The 12,570-nt window shown below is 36.0% G+C and overlaps 1 protein-coding gene across 1 annotated transcript in view; it reads left to right on the top strand.

Annotated features, from left to right (window-relative positions):
• The window catches only part of PDE3B (phosphodiesterase 3B), a 93,778-nt gene that overhangs the window by 61,097 nt on the left and 20,111 nt on the right, over positions 1–12,570 (top strand). The window contains exons 2-4 of the mRNA XM_027889878.1: positions 7,129–7,179; positions 7,332–7,577; positions 10,309–10,451. Of these exons, the coding sequence (XP_027745679.1) occupies positions 7,129–7,179; positions 7,332–7,577; positions 10,309–10,451 (440 nt within the window). The remainder of the gene's footprint in view (positions 1–7,128; positions 7,180–7,331; positions 7,578–10,308; positions 10,452–12,570) is intronic.

Here is a 12,570-nt window from a genome sequence, read left to right as displayed (position 1 = left end):
CCTCCCTCCCCCAGTTGCCATAAATTGCTGGTTGGCCTTTACTCTGACGTGCAAGTCTGACAAAACCTAGAAGGAACAGGAAATGACCTAAGTGTGGTTTTAGACAGTTTTTTTCTCATTACCTACATAATAAGAAAAAAAAAAAACAACCGAACTCTACTTTCCCTTGATAGACAAAACACCTTTTATAACCTTTTTGAAACAATTAAAAATCTTAAAAAAATATAAAACAGATCGGATCAAATATCAAGCAGTAAGAAAACTCTAAACTTTCTACAGCAGACAAAGTAGAAGCTGACCTGCTGATTCTCCTGGGTACAAAAGCAGAAGTAACATGTCTTTTTAAAAACAAGCAAATGAAACAAACATATAAAAAAAGAAACAAAACCCCAACCAAACAAAAAATTAGATTTTCTGCTTTCAGCGTGTAAGGTTAGCTTTAAAATTAAGACTGCTGAAGGCCTATTTGAAACTTCAGCATACTCTGGAGCATTTTGCTCTGTTTTTTATCTGTGCTGAGGGCAAAGTTACTGAAAATAGAGTCTTCACATGTTTATCACTTGTTAAAGTTTACTTAGGTGCAGCTCTTGTCAAAGGTTTACATTTACAGGGAAGATCAGAATACTGTGGAGTCTGGTGAAAACATTCTAGTGGCCAGACACCTGCGTGTTCCAGTGTTGCTCTTGTGTGTCCAGCCAAATATACCGCGGGTACTACTGAATGTAGAGAATAGTATTAATTAAAGCAATGAAGTTGAAGCAAATCTCTTTTCACTGAAGGAAGATTTTAGACTTCTTAAAAAATCAAAAGCAATGTCTTTCATGAAAGAGTGCAGCAGAGCCCGCAGCTGAGTCGTTGGACAGGGGATATGACTGTTTCCGTCAGTACGCGTATCCAAACCTCAGAAGCAGGAAAGCACACACAGTTTCTATTCAAAGGCTGTGGCTATCTGCAGACTTCACAACCTACTGGCCATTTTGCAACCTTGGATAAATAAATTGTATATAGAGTCAGGAAGTGATAAGTATTAGGATTCCAAAAATATCCTAGTTTTTTTCCTGTCCCATTTATTTTCACGGGAAGGTTTAGTGAGTGGAGAAATACCATCATGATTCTAAATGCCTGGAGTATCATACTGAGTGCTGTATTTTGTCTTGATTACAATAATCTACTCAAGTGGCTGCTGTTTTGGCCTGCAAGATTTCACAACAGAATGTTGTCTGTGTTATCTAAATAATGTTGCCTCTACTTTGAGAGTCATTCTTTGGTTGCATCACCTTTAGTTCACACCGAATACAACTTAACTACTTAATAACATACTGTTTTTCAACATCTACCTTTCCTACAGAGAGGAGGGAAATAAAAACCTAATAAATTAATAAAACCCCTAAGAATCTAGGTTGTATAGTGCTGTGTTTGGTTTTTGGGGTCATTAAATTACATGGATTTAAAACGTTAATTGATTGTAAGCTGTTACACAAGACTAATCTAGAAATAAAAGCATTGAATCGAGCATTAGTCTTGTTTGAAAGGCAGTCATGAAAAGAAATGGATATGTAATGTAACCTTTTTCATATTTTGCAATAAATTAATTTCTCATCTAGTTGTAGAATTTTGCTTCTGAATGAGGTGAATTTGCACAGAGCTGATTTCTGAATCAAGTTGCTATGGTGTTGGTTTCATTGTTTAGTTAATTCTATGCTTGGTTGCTATGGAAATACTTATTTATGGAGCTAATGCCTAATGGTGTCAAACAGATGCTACTAGCAACTAGGAATCCTTTATATTTGATCAATGAAAGACTCAGTCAGAAGTAGAAACTCAATTTTGTGCTCATTTTTCTCCGTTAAAGTTTTGGAGCAGGGAATTTAATGAGTGTTCTCAAATAGGACAAGTTTTATTTCCTTAACGTGCATTAAAGCACACATTGAATCTCCTGGAAAGTAGAGTCAGTGAAACTAAATCCTGGTTTAGGTTTAGGCAGTCATACAGCAATGCTACAAATCTTAATATTGTGTGTAGCCTTAGACAGTGTGCGTCTACTAGTTATATTTGACTTTAAGATTGATTTTTAGATTTTTTAGGCTCTGAAACTTTTTTTTTTTTTTTTTTTTTTTTTTTTTTTTTTTTTTTTTTTTTTTTTTTTTTTTTTTTTTTTTTTTTTTTTTTTTTTTTTTTTTTTTTTTTTTTTTTTTTTTTTTTTTTTTTTTTTTTTTTTTTTTTTTTTTTTTTTTTTTTTTTTTTTTTTTTTTTTTTTTTTTTTTGGTAGCCATGTATTTTAAATCTCTGGGTAAGCATGAGCATTTTCCTTAGTATAAGTTTGAACAAACAAAGTAACTTGAGTAACTAAGCTGATATGATTTTGTATTTTATAAGTTAAAATACCCTGAAAACATAATTCCACAATTATCTAGCCAAATATAGTTTGAGTTCAGCATTAAAATGTAAAAAAAAAGTTTAAAAATACCTAGTGTACTTTTCAAATAATTTTAGTGGTTTATGACTTGAGAAAAGTAAAATCCACACACTTTTATCATGCTTAAGCCTTTAGAAATTGAAAATACTCCTCAGACGTGTCTTTAGCCAAATGGAGTCGTGGTATTCATATAAAGAAGATCTGAAAGAACTCCACCCTCCGTGGCATCAGCTCTCTTCTGAAAGACACGTCTAGTGCAGGCCCTGGAAACACTGGCTCTGCTGTGATAAGAAAGATAACTTTTTCTATAGAAAAGTAATTAAAAACAAAAGAAAAACCTCTGAAGCCCTGCTGGTTTTCATTGACTGTCTTTCATTTCTCATCTGGTTTTGGTTTACTTAGACTATAAACTTCTCAGAGGAGCACTTATTCCCTTTTTCTTTGTAAAAATTAATGTTGCTTTGTTCCTGTTGGAACTAAAAGCTGTATTAGGGAAGGCCTCTATTGCTGTCACCTTGTGTACTTTTTCAACATGTTTCTGATATTGCTAACAACATGTGCTTTGCAAAAGTGCCACCCTTAAGTTTTGGTAATGGTTTGGTTGATATTCTTGTGTTCAAATAGCATGGCAATTCATTTGCAGTATATGGCAATGTTGTTTTTATTGTTTGACAAAACATAAGGCAAGGACAGTATGTGATGCCTACAGTCAATTTTCCTGCATATATCCACTTAGGGATAAATATTTAAAACCTCTTGAGATTTGACTAAACACCCATAGTACTGAATACAGTTCATTCTTCAGAACAGCAACTTTGTGGAGAATTTGTTGAGCTTTAGCAGCTTTTTTAGCCTTTAAAAAACCGAATTTTCAGTGATGCAAATTTGTTCTGTCGACTCTTGGCCTGTCTTGAGCGACATGTTCCAGTGTGACCTCCTTGATGGCTGATGGCGACCAGATCAGAAAAGGTCACTTGAACTTTGTGAGCTGGTTTGTCTTCTTTTAACCATGTTGAAATTTATTTCAGATGTTAAATAGATTCAAATATTATAGTCGACCAAGGCATAGTGTTATATGTGGCTTTTTGTTTTGGTTTGGTTTTTTTATTAGCTATTCTTCAAAATCCTTATCAGCTTGACAGGCAAGTGTATTAAACCAGGGAAGTGTGTTCATTGCTCTTTGGATGAAAGGGAAAGACTCTGGGTTTAGAGTCAGGCTGATATGAGAACTCCTCCAAGCTGACTGCTAATTTGGCATAGGTGTTTCTGTGGGGGGAGGGCTACACATTTCTCACCTTTAAGTTCATCTGCGCTGTCAGAGCCCAGAGCAGTTTCATTTTCAGAGGAGCTCCCAAAAGTCCAGTTGCTGTGATGTGATGTGATCCAGTGACAATGGACGCTGAAAGCCAAAGTGTGTGAGTTACTAAGCAGAGGTATAAGTTGCAGCTTGGAAGTTTTGTGACTCAAGTCAGTCCTAGATAAGGTGTTTCTTGATGGAGGAGGTGAGGAAGAACGTTATGTGCAATGGATTACAAAATCTTAGTATTACAGAGTACAGATCTTTCTGCAACAAGTCTCATATTGCAAAATCAAAAATTGCTGAGGCTCTGCCTAAGACCTAATTTAAGATCTCTTGGTCTGTTCACATTAAGACAAAATAAAACCCTTTTACTCCTATTGTAAGATCAACGCAACTCTGGGAATACTTTGTAACTTTTGTTGATGATCCACAGTGATTAATTAAAGCTTTGACTGTCTAACTCTCAACAAAAAATAATGCCAAAAATGGTGCTTGTTAAGTATTCCAGATTTAACTTGCAAGGCATGGAGTTAGGCTAAATAAACTAGGGTAGGTAGGCAGTGAGAGAGGAATCACAATTCCCTCAGAGGTAAGGGGTAAATTCTTCTTTAAACAGAGCCATTTTTTTTTTTCCCGGAAGTAGAATTTATTAGCTGTTAACCTTTAAAACTTTCACTCTCCTTGTCCTTCTAACCACGTCAGTTCTGCATAAGGTCTGTTAAGGAACATGCTGCTGATTTCTGTTCCTTTCTCACCAAATTGTTTTTGTGGGGGAGGCTTTCTGGATTTGAGTGCCACCTTGTGGTGCATAGTGAGCACCTAAGGAAACGTAACCCTCCTTTCATTGGTAACCTGTAAGGATTTACTTGGTGTAGAGATTGCTATTTTGCGCCTTAGATTTTCATCAGCTCATTTTAATTACTTTGATGTGTCACACATGGAATGAGCCCTGAGAATTTGACAGACAGCGGCAGCCTGCTAGCTGTGTTAATATACTACCCCTGTTTTCTCTTGGAATATATGAGTTCTAGTTAATGGTGGTGTATATTGAATTAAAGAAAAAACTGTTAGCAAAGTACAGGTCAACTTCAGTTATGTTTGCTTCAAAATTGTTTTGCTTCCTTTGCTATACAGTTGGTATTACTGGCAAAGATTAAATCTCCTGGTTTAGTTGAGAACAAAAAATTTTCAGTGATGAATCCAAACTGGGAAATTTTTTGTTTAAATAGAATTGTGTATAAAATGGTGCCCTGCCATCTAAAATATCAAACCATTTCTTGCATTGGAAGCAGATTGAAAGATTATTCTGCTTTGTGTATGCTGGGTGAGCATGGGACACAAGATAGAGCAGTAATGCTTTCCATTGAGCATGTTCTGCTTGTGTAACTTGAAGCCTATTTCTTTACTGTAGCAGGTCTAAAGTCAAAAGGAAGGTCTTGAACCTTTTTAGTCAAAAGGATTGACCCCCACAGTTATAGCTTATGTAAGCATGTGTGTGTGTGTGTGTGTACACATACCTGTACGTGATAGCTCTCAATGGCTTAAAGGGTGAATAAAGAGGTAAAAGTAGTTGCAACTAAAGTTTTGGTATGGAAATGTCCTGGAGCAAGAGGGGCTTCTTTTATTAAGAGCTTATCTACAATAAATGAATAAAACTAGCTAACATACCATACATTTAAAAACAAAATAAAACATTAGAAGAGGGAAACCTCTCTTCTGTCCCCTAATGAAGCTGCAAGATTGCGAGCGAGCTGACGCAACTTTGTGGACCATTAGTATCAAAGGTTACTAATATAACTAAGAAAACTCATGTGGACAGCTGATCTTTGTTGCTGATTGAGTCAAAAGTTAATGAAGTGGATTAATGCAGTCTCTGTGTGCGAGCTTAGGAGAGCAGAGTGAAAGCAAAAGATTTACTGATGTCCAATACAGTAAATAAATGTCACTCCAGAAAGAGAAACCTCAGAATGAAGATGTTGCTAAAACCAAACGTGTCATGGCAAAATGGGTATTGCCAGATAATGTTGGTTATTACCTTAATGTTTGTCAGTGACAGACTAACAGTCATCCCATAAAAAAACAAAAAGAGACAGACATGGTAGCTAGATTAATCACTTAAAAGCTTCAAATACTTAATTCTTATTTTGATCTGCTTGCTTTAACCAGCATGACTTCCTACTAGAGCATAACTTAGTCCCAGTTCAAGCACATGCCTTAAGATAGGTCTCTGCTTTCGTAGCAAGTGGATGTCATAACTATTGACTTTAAACATGGTTTGGTGGTATCTCAATGAAGATAACTGAAGAGAAAAAGGGCCTTTAAGTGCCACCCTTGCCTGAGCAATGCTGACACGTCCACCTGTGTTTTTTTAATTGACACTTTCTGCACCTTCTGCTGGGCAAGTGCCAGACAGGAACATTGTGTTTTCTCCATGAGAGAGCTGTTAGTCTCAGAGGAACAAAAACATACATAGTTCTCACCTATAAAAAAGAAGGCAGAAAAGTGTCCAGGACTGCAGAATATGAACTACCAAGTGGTATTTTATTTGTGCTCCGTGGCTATAAAAAGAGGACAAAAAGGGTTATCTTTGTTTAATTTGTGAATGCGTGTTGTGCAAACAGGTTAATTCATCAGAGAATAATTAGAACCTGTCAAGAAGCCATTAAGACTGAAACCTTTTGAAACAAAACAGACATCTGACTTCATTTCTTGTATGTTGTTTTCATTTTTTGTCAGTATAGAAGACAAATTAAGTGAGTGCTGTTGACGTACTTGAAGCTGATAGTATCTTCAGATTGTGTTGCTGACGTTCTTTTGCGGGTTTGGTGGGTTTTGTGAGGTTATTCAGAACACGGAGCTTTGTAACCACGTTCAAGCAAAACCTAACAAAACCTCCTGCAAGAAAATGCTTTTGAAATTACCAGTTTTTACCCTGAGGTATTGGGGAGCTTTTTGCCTTTTTTAAAAGTGAATGATTTGATGTAATGTTTTTACACAGTATTTACAAAATTTGCTAGTGTTTGAACAGTTCTGGAAGGAAAAAAATATGTTTGAGGTTTTAGGCTAGATTTGATTTTGTAGGTTGAGGTGAATAGATGCAGGAAAGTACTGTCACCACCTAATTTAGTGTACATGTTAAAAGATTTATATACAATACAGAAATATTGAAATAAGGACATGTAATTATTCTGTCATCAAGATATCTCTGTTGCGAGCAGTTTCTTCAGACTCTTCTACAGGGCTTTTGCTGGGTAACATTAGCTAAGAAAATGGCCCAAGTTACATATAAAAATATGAAGGGAGAAACATTTTTCATTAGAACATGTAATCAAGAGTTATGTCATTGCTGTTTTTCAATATTAGCATATCACCTATTGCTCTTTTTTTAAATAATTTTATTTTATCTTTACAGATGATACTTTGGGATTGGGATTTGAAGCAATGGTACAAGCCCTATTACCAGGTCAGTATATTATAAATTTAATTAATAATATCGCATTGATTTTTTTCAATTTATTTTTCAAATTTGCAATGGGTAAGATACTTATTTAAAACAGAGAATACCATCAAAAGTTGTTACATGCTGATAATTTGAAACATTTCCCTCTGTTCCAGAATGCTGGCAGTGGAAATGGAGTTGATCTTTCAGTGCTAAATGAGGCTCGGAACATGCTGACTGACCTCCTGGCTGATCCATCTCTTCCACCACACGTGATTTCTTCCCTTCGAAGCATTAATAGTCTGATTGGTGCTTTCTCAGGCACATGCAGGCCAAAGGCTAGTCCATTCACACCATTTCCTGGTTTCTTCCCCTGTCCTGAAGTAGAGGATCCTGCTGAAAAAGATCGAAAGCTGCTCAAGGTCAAATGATTTCAATTTTCATTCATGTGTGTGTTGCAATTAAAAATAAAAAAAAAAGGGAAAATTCATGTAGAAAGAATGTTCCTGTATACATAGTAGCTTCTTTACTGAGTACCTGTGGTACCTTAAGGTCAGAAGAGAGCAGCTGTGAAAACACATTGAATGTAATGTGATAGGTAGCAAAATGCAAATTCAAGTGGTTGATGGATAGGCAGATAAAAAAGCACTAGTCTGCACTCTGAACACTTCAAAACAACAACTATAAACTGAAGATGTTATATTCTCATATATTCTCATGAAACAGGGCTGTTGATTCTCCCACATTCTTTATCTAAAAATTACTGTCAGTGTGGCTTTTTCATTGACCTTTTTCCCCCAAGAAATTTACTCTTGTGGACAGCAAACTAGCCATTAGACAGAAGGAAATCAGCCATGCAAAAAGAAAAATATTGCTTCTTTCTGTGCAGCAAATTACATTATGAGACCAGTGTGTAAATCTGCTGTCACTTCTCCATTATCTAGGGTAAATAAGTGAAAGCAAGAATGTAGTTACTATATAATGTGTTAAAGAATGTGGTAGAGAAACATTAAAATATAGAAACTCAGCTGCAGGGCACTAGAGCTAATAATTCTAGGGTAGCCCAGTATTGGCATCTTGAGGCAGTTTATTATAGAGGCTGGTCTGGGACATCCTTTGCCCTGTAGTTGTTTACATTTCCAGGAAATGGGCAACTTGACCCAAATTGATCAACTTATCGGCTTAGTACTTTGGAGCCAGATTCAGCCTGTGAACTGTCTATTGGGAACCATATTTTTGGGGGGGAAAACTGAGTGTCTGCAGGTTATTCTTTGGAAGAACCATTGCAGTAAGAAATTCATTGGAATGTCACATGGGTGTCTGCAGAAATCAGTTGGGTAGGGATCAAAGTCACTCATCATGTTTTTTCTTGTGGATTTCTTTAGAAACTACTAAGGGTTGGTATACCTTTTAATTTTTAAAATTTCTATACAGCTAGTCAGACTTGTTTGAAATGAAAACTATTCCTTGCTGAAGAGTGGCTCTAAAGTGTGAGATTGAAAGACTATGGTTTTAACAGCTACCCTCTTTTTCTCCTTCCTAAAAGTAGCTTCTTTTTTAAGTTTTGGGGGTTTTCTGTATAGAAATTTACATGGTGGAAAAAGCAGTGCTTACCACTGCCATTCAGTGATTGTTTGACTTAAGGGTAAGCCAAAAGATCTCCCCTTATGTATTTTACTGTAAGAACAAGACTTCTTTTTCTTTCAAAAGCCAAGTAAGTGAGCACAAACTCCAGATTATGACTCACCAAAGAAAATAATGAGAGAGTATTTCTTCAAAATGGTACCTTTCAGACTATGTTGAGAGGTTCCCAATCTCTCTTTCCCTGATTTGGAATATAGAAGGTCTCTTCCAGATTGCAAATGAGTTGTTTTTTTGTTGAGGATTATGTATTTCTCTTCCCTGATTGGCTTCCAAAGTGCATTCAGTTATAATGACAACCCAGAGAAGTTGTGGATGCCCCATCATTTGGAGTGTTCAAAGCCAGGCTGGATGGGGCTCTGAGCAATCTGATCTAGTGAAAGGTGTCTCTGCCCATGGCATGGGGATTGTAACTAAATGATCTTTAAGGTCCCTTTCTAACCAAAGTCATTCTATGGTTCTTGTTGTTGCTGGTAACCAAAAATCTTTCATAATAACTTTGATTTCTGACATGGTGTAAGTTTTACTTCCAGAGCAACTTTCCCCCTTTGTATAGTGATTACCAGTGAATTTCCTAGCATAGAGGGATCTGGAATTCCTTAGTCCTTTGCTACATGTGCTTTGTTTATCTATGCCTCTGTATCTAGTAGGGGAAGTTCTGGAGATTTGCCATATCCCCAGTGTTCCCTCATTCTCAGAGTAGCCAGGAAGAGGAAAAAGTAAGAGCAGGTGCTCTGGTCTTCTTTCCACATTGTGCTAACATGTGCACTTGAGAATGGACCTTTCTCCTCCAGTGTTGGGAATTTTCATCTGTGGTCTCCAAATAGCATAGAGCACACAGAGTGGATTGTGGTCCATTGGCAGAGAGATCCATTCCAGCCTGAGATCACTTCCCTGTGTGATGGCACGCTCCTCTAGTTCCCCTTCTGGTGGGGCTGGTTAAGCACTGCTGCAGTTTCTGTGGGTGATGTGGTGGTCCTATTCTGCCTGTGCAGTTCCACCTTTCTGGCTCTGACTGCACTTTTGCAGCAAAGCAGAGTCAAAGCATATCCTGTATCAAGGGCTCAGAGCAGTCTGATTTTTCAGGGTAAGAAACTGTACTGCTTTGTTTTGTCACACTTTCACTTTTTTTTTTTTTTTTTTTTTAATTTAAATATGCAATTACTTTGTGAGTTACATATGATCTCTGTTGAAGGTTAAAATTGCAAAGTCGTCATTTCTGACAGACTTTGAAGTGTTAGTATGCAAGGTTCACCTGTCCTAACACAAACCTGCTGACTATACTCAACACTGCAAATATTGCCTTGGATACAAAGAGTAATTATTATTAATAAACAAAATAATTAGATGGCATCTTTTCTATTTTCTTAAGCAATAAGAGTGAATGTAAGATACCATACTTACTGTTTCATTGTAAAAAGTAAAAATAAGTAGCCCTTGCAAACCATAAATAAAATTTTAACATCTGTTTTTAATTACACAGATTTTAACCATGGTTAAATTACTCAACAGGGATTAAATAGCAGGAATAGCCTGCCAACCCCACAGCTGAGACGAACTTCAGGAGTTTCTGGCATGTCACCTATGGAATCAACATCTTCGAGATGGGAACGGAGTAACAGCAAGAGATCTCACCAGGAATACAGCACATCAAGGTAAGCACTGAACGACATTTTAAGGGCAATAATAATGTTGGAACTTGGCAGCAGAAGTATTTGATGTAAAATTTTGTGAGTTAAGGCTCCAAATTCTGCAAACGCTTTGTAACTCTGATCCTGAGTAGAAATCAGGTGGTTCTGAGGTTAAATGGTGTGCTCTGTCATTAGAAGTAGGCCTGCATATCAGTTTAAGTAGGAAACAAAAAGAAAAAGCCGAACATACACGATTGCAAAACAAACTGGTTTAGTCTCTAAACCTCTACTGACTTTCTCCTTCTTTTAATTTAAAATATGTGTCACTTACCAACTTCCATATACCCATGTATAATTAAAAAGGGGATACAACTTTCTTGTATTTCGTAGTCACTGTTGTGTGTATTACTATGTTTATTATTCCTACAGCCATCAAGCAAGTGGAAAAGTAAATTAAGGTAGTCATCTGCTTGTTAGTCAATACAGTGCAAATAAAGTTTAATTTTCAGAATTAAGATAACATTTTGAATTAAGATTAAAATATTTTTCTTTTTGTTTGATATTGTATATGAGTGGAAATTCACACATTTAGTTTTATTTAAATGTGTAAATGGGTGTTCCTTTTGCTCCTGAAATCTGTAAAAATATGTGTGGTTTGCTTTTTTTGTTTGATTGTTTTTCAGTTTGTCTGGGGGTTTTTATTTGTTGTTTCTAATGGTTCTACATAGGTCATAAGGAAAGTATAATAGATGCATTTTTAAAAAATAAAAGATTTGTTATGCTGATGACTGATTATTATTGGTGGATGAAAGTTTGTATACACAGATCCAAGAATTTATTTATCATTATTATATTTCATTTTAAAGTGAACCATTGAAATAATTTGGCCTTTGCAATGGCTTTTTCTCCTTGAATAAAATATGCTTAAAACCACCTGGTTAAAAGTAGCAATATAGAAAATGTCCTCACCTAGAAGGTGTGTTAGGTGTTTTGTGGTTGGTGTCCTGCCCTCCAGAGTTCTTGCCAACACTTACTCTGTCCCTGTCTCTTTGCACCTTCCAACAATTGTTTCTTATCAGGTTCCCTTTAACTTCTAACACATAATTATCTCCAAAACCCCCACGGGTGCTTACCTTACAGATAAGGTTAGATGAAATAGCTGTACTGGCATAGCTCTTGCCGCTGCCAAGAGGCAGTCCTGCCATTCCTGTGCTCCTGGAGCACTTTGTGCCATTGACTCAGATGCTCAAGTTGTCAGAAAAATAACAGCTGACTGCTTTGAACTGAATTCTTGTTGAATTGAAAAAGATATTACATAGTGGTACTATAAATTAATATGGCTGCAAAATTTGATTTAATGTTTCACAGTTTTTTTCTACCCATCCAGACAGTACTTAAAAGCAAATCTTTAGACCTAGTGTTTTATTTGTATGGAAGATTCCTGATTTGACTTCTTTGTGACCCTACACTGGACCCTCTCCAGTAGCTGGATATACACAGAAATGAATCTGTGCTTATTCTTTAACCCATTTTTTGTATTCATATATTTAAGCAAACGATGGGAGATTAAGTATTTTTTCTGCATTTGACTTTTATTTGCAATCTGATTAAGCAAGATTAAATCTGCTCTAGTAAACACTGTTTTCCCCCAATGAAGTGAAAGAGTTAGTTTTACATTAAATGTTTTCACTTTGAGTACACATATACAGTTATTTTTAATTGCATATTACTTTTTTTTTTTTTTTTTTTGCTAAAGGCATAAATTTGAATTTGGGGGTGAAATTTCGTGCCTAGAACAGCAGATGGCAGGATTCAACAATTGAGTTGAACGATTTGGCAACTGAAGCACAATCTGACTTGATGTTAAAAACAACTTTAGTTTTAAGTTTGTAATAAATAAAATAGTTAAATACTCAACATTTATTTGAAAATCACTGTAGCTGGGTAAGGTTTTCATGGTATTTCCAAAGTAATCAATCCTCTAAATGTTCTCATATCTGTTAGAAAATAGCCTGATTTGTTCAAATGTTTGAGAAAAGTAGCACGTTAGAAGTATCCCCTACTGCACTTGGTCTGAGTATATTTATTGTGTAATTTTAGGGCTGTATAAAATTTTCTGTTGCTTTCACCCAGTACCCAGTAG

Source organism: Empidonax traillii, unplaced genomic scaffold (genome assembly GCF_003031625.1).
Source record: "Empidonax traillii isolate 1590-97213 ecotype Southwest subspecies unplaced genomic scaffold, ASM303162v1 scaffold274:size1118153, whole genome shotgun sequence".
Taxonomy (NCBI): Eukaryota; Metazoa; Chordata; class Aves; order Passeriformes; family Tyrannidae; genus Empidonax; species Empidonax traillii.
Note: the sequence above shows the minus strand (reverse complement) of the source record. Positions and strands in the feature narration are given on the sequence as shown.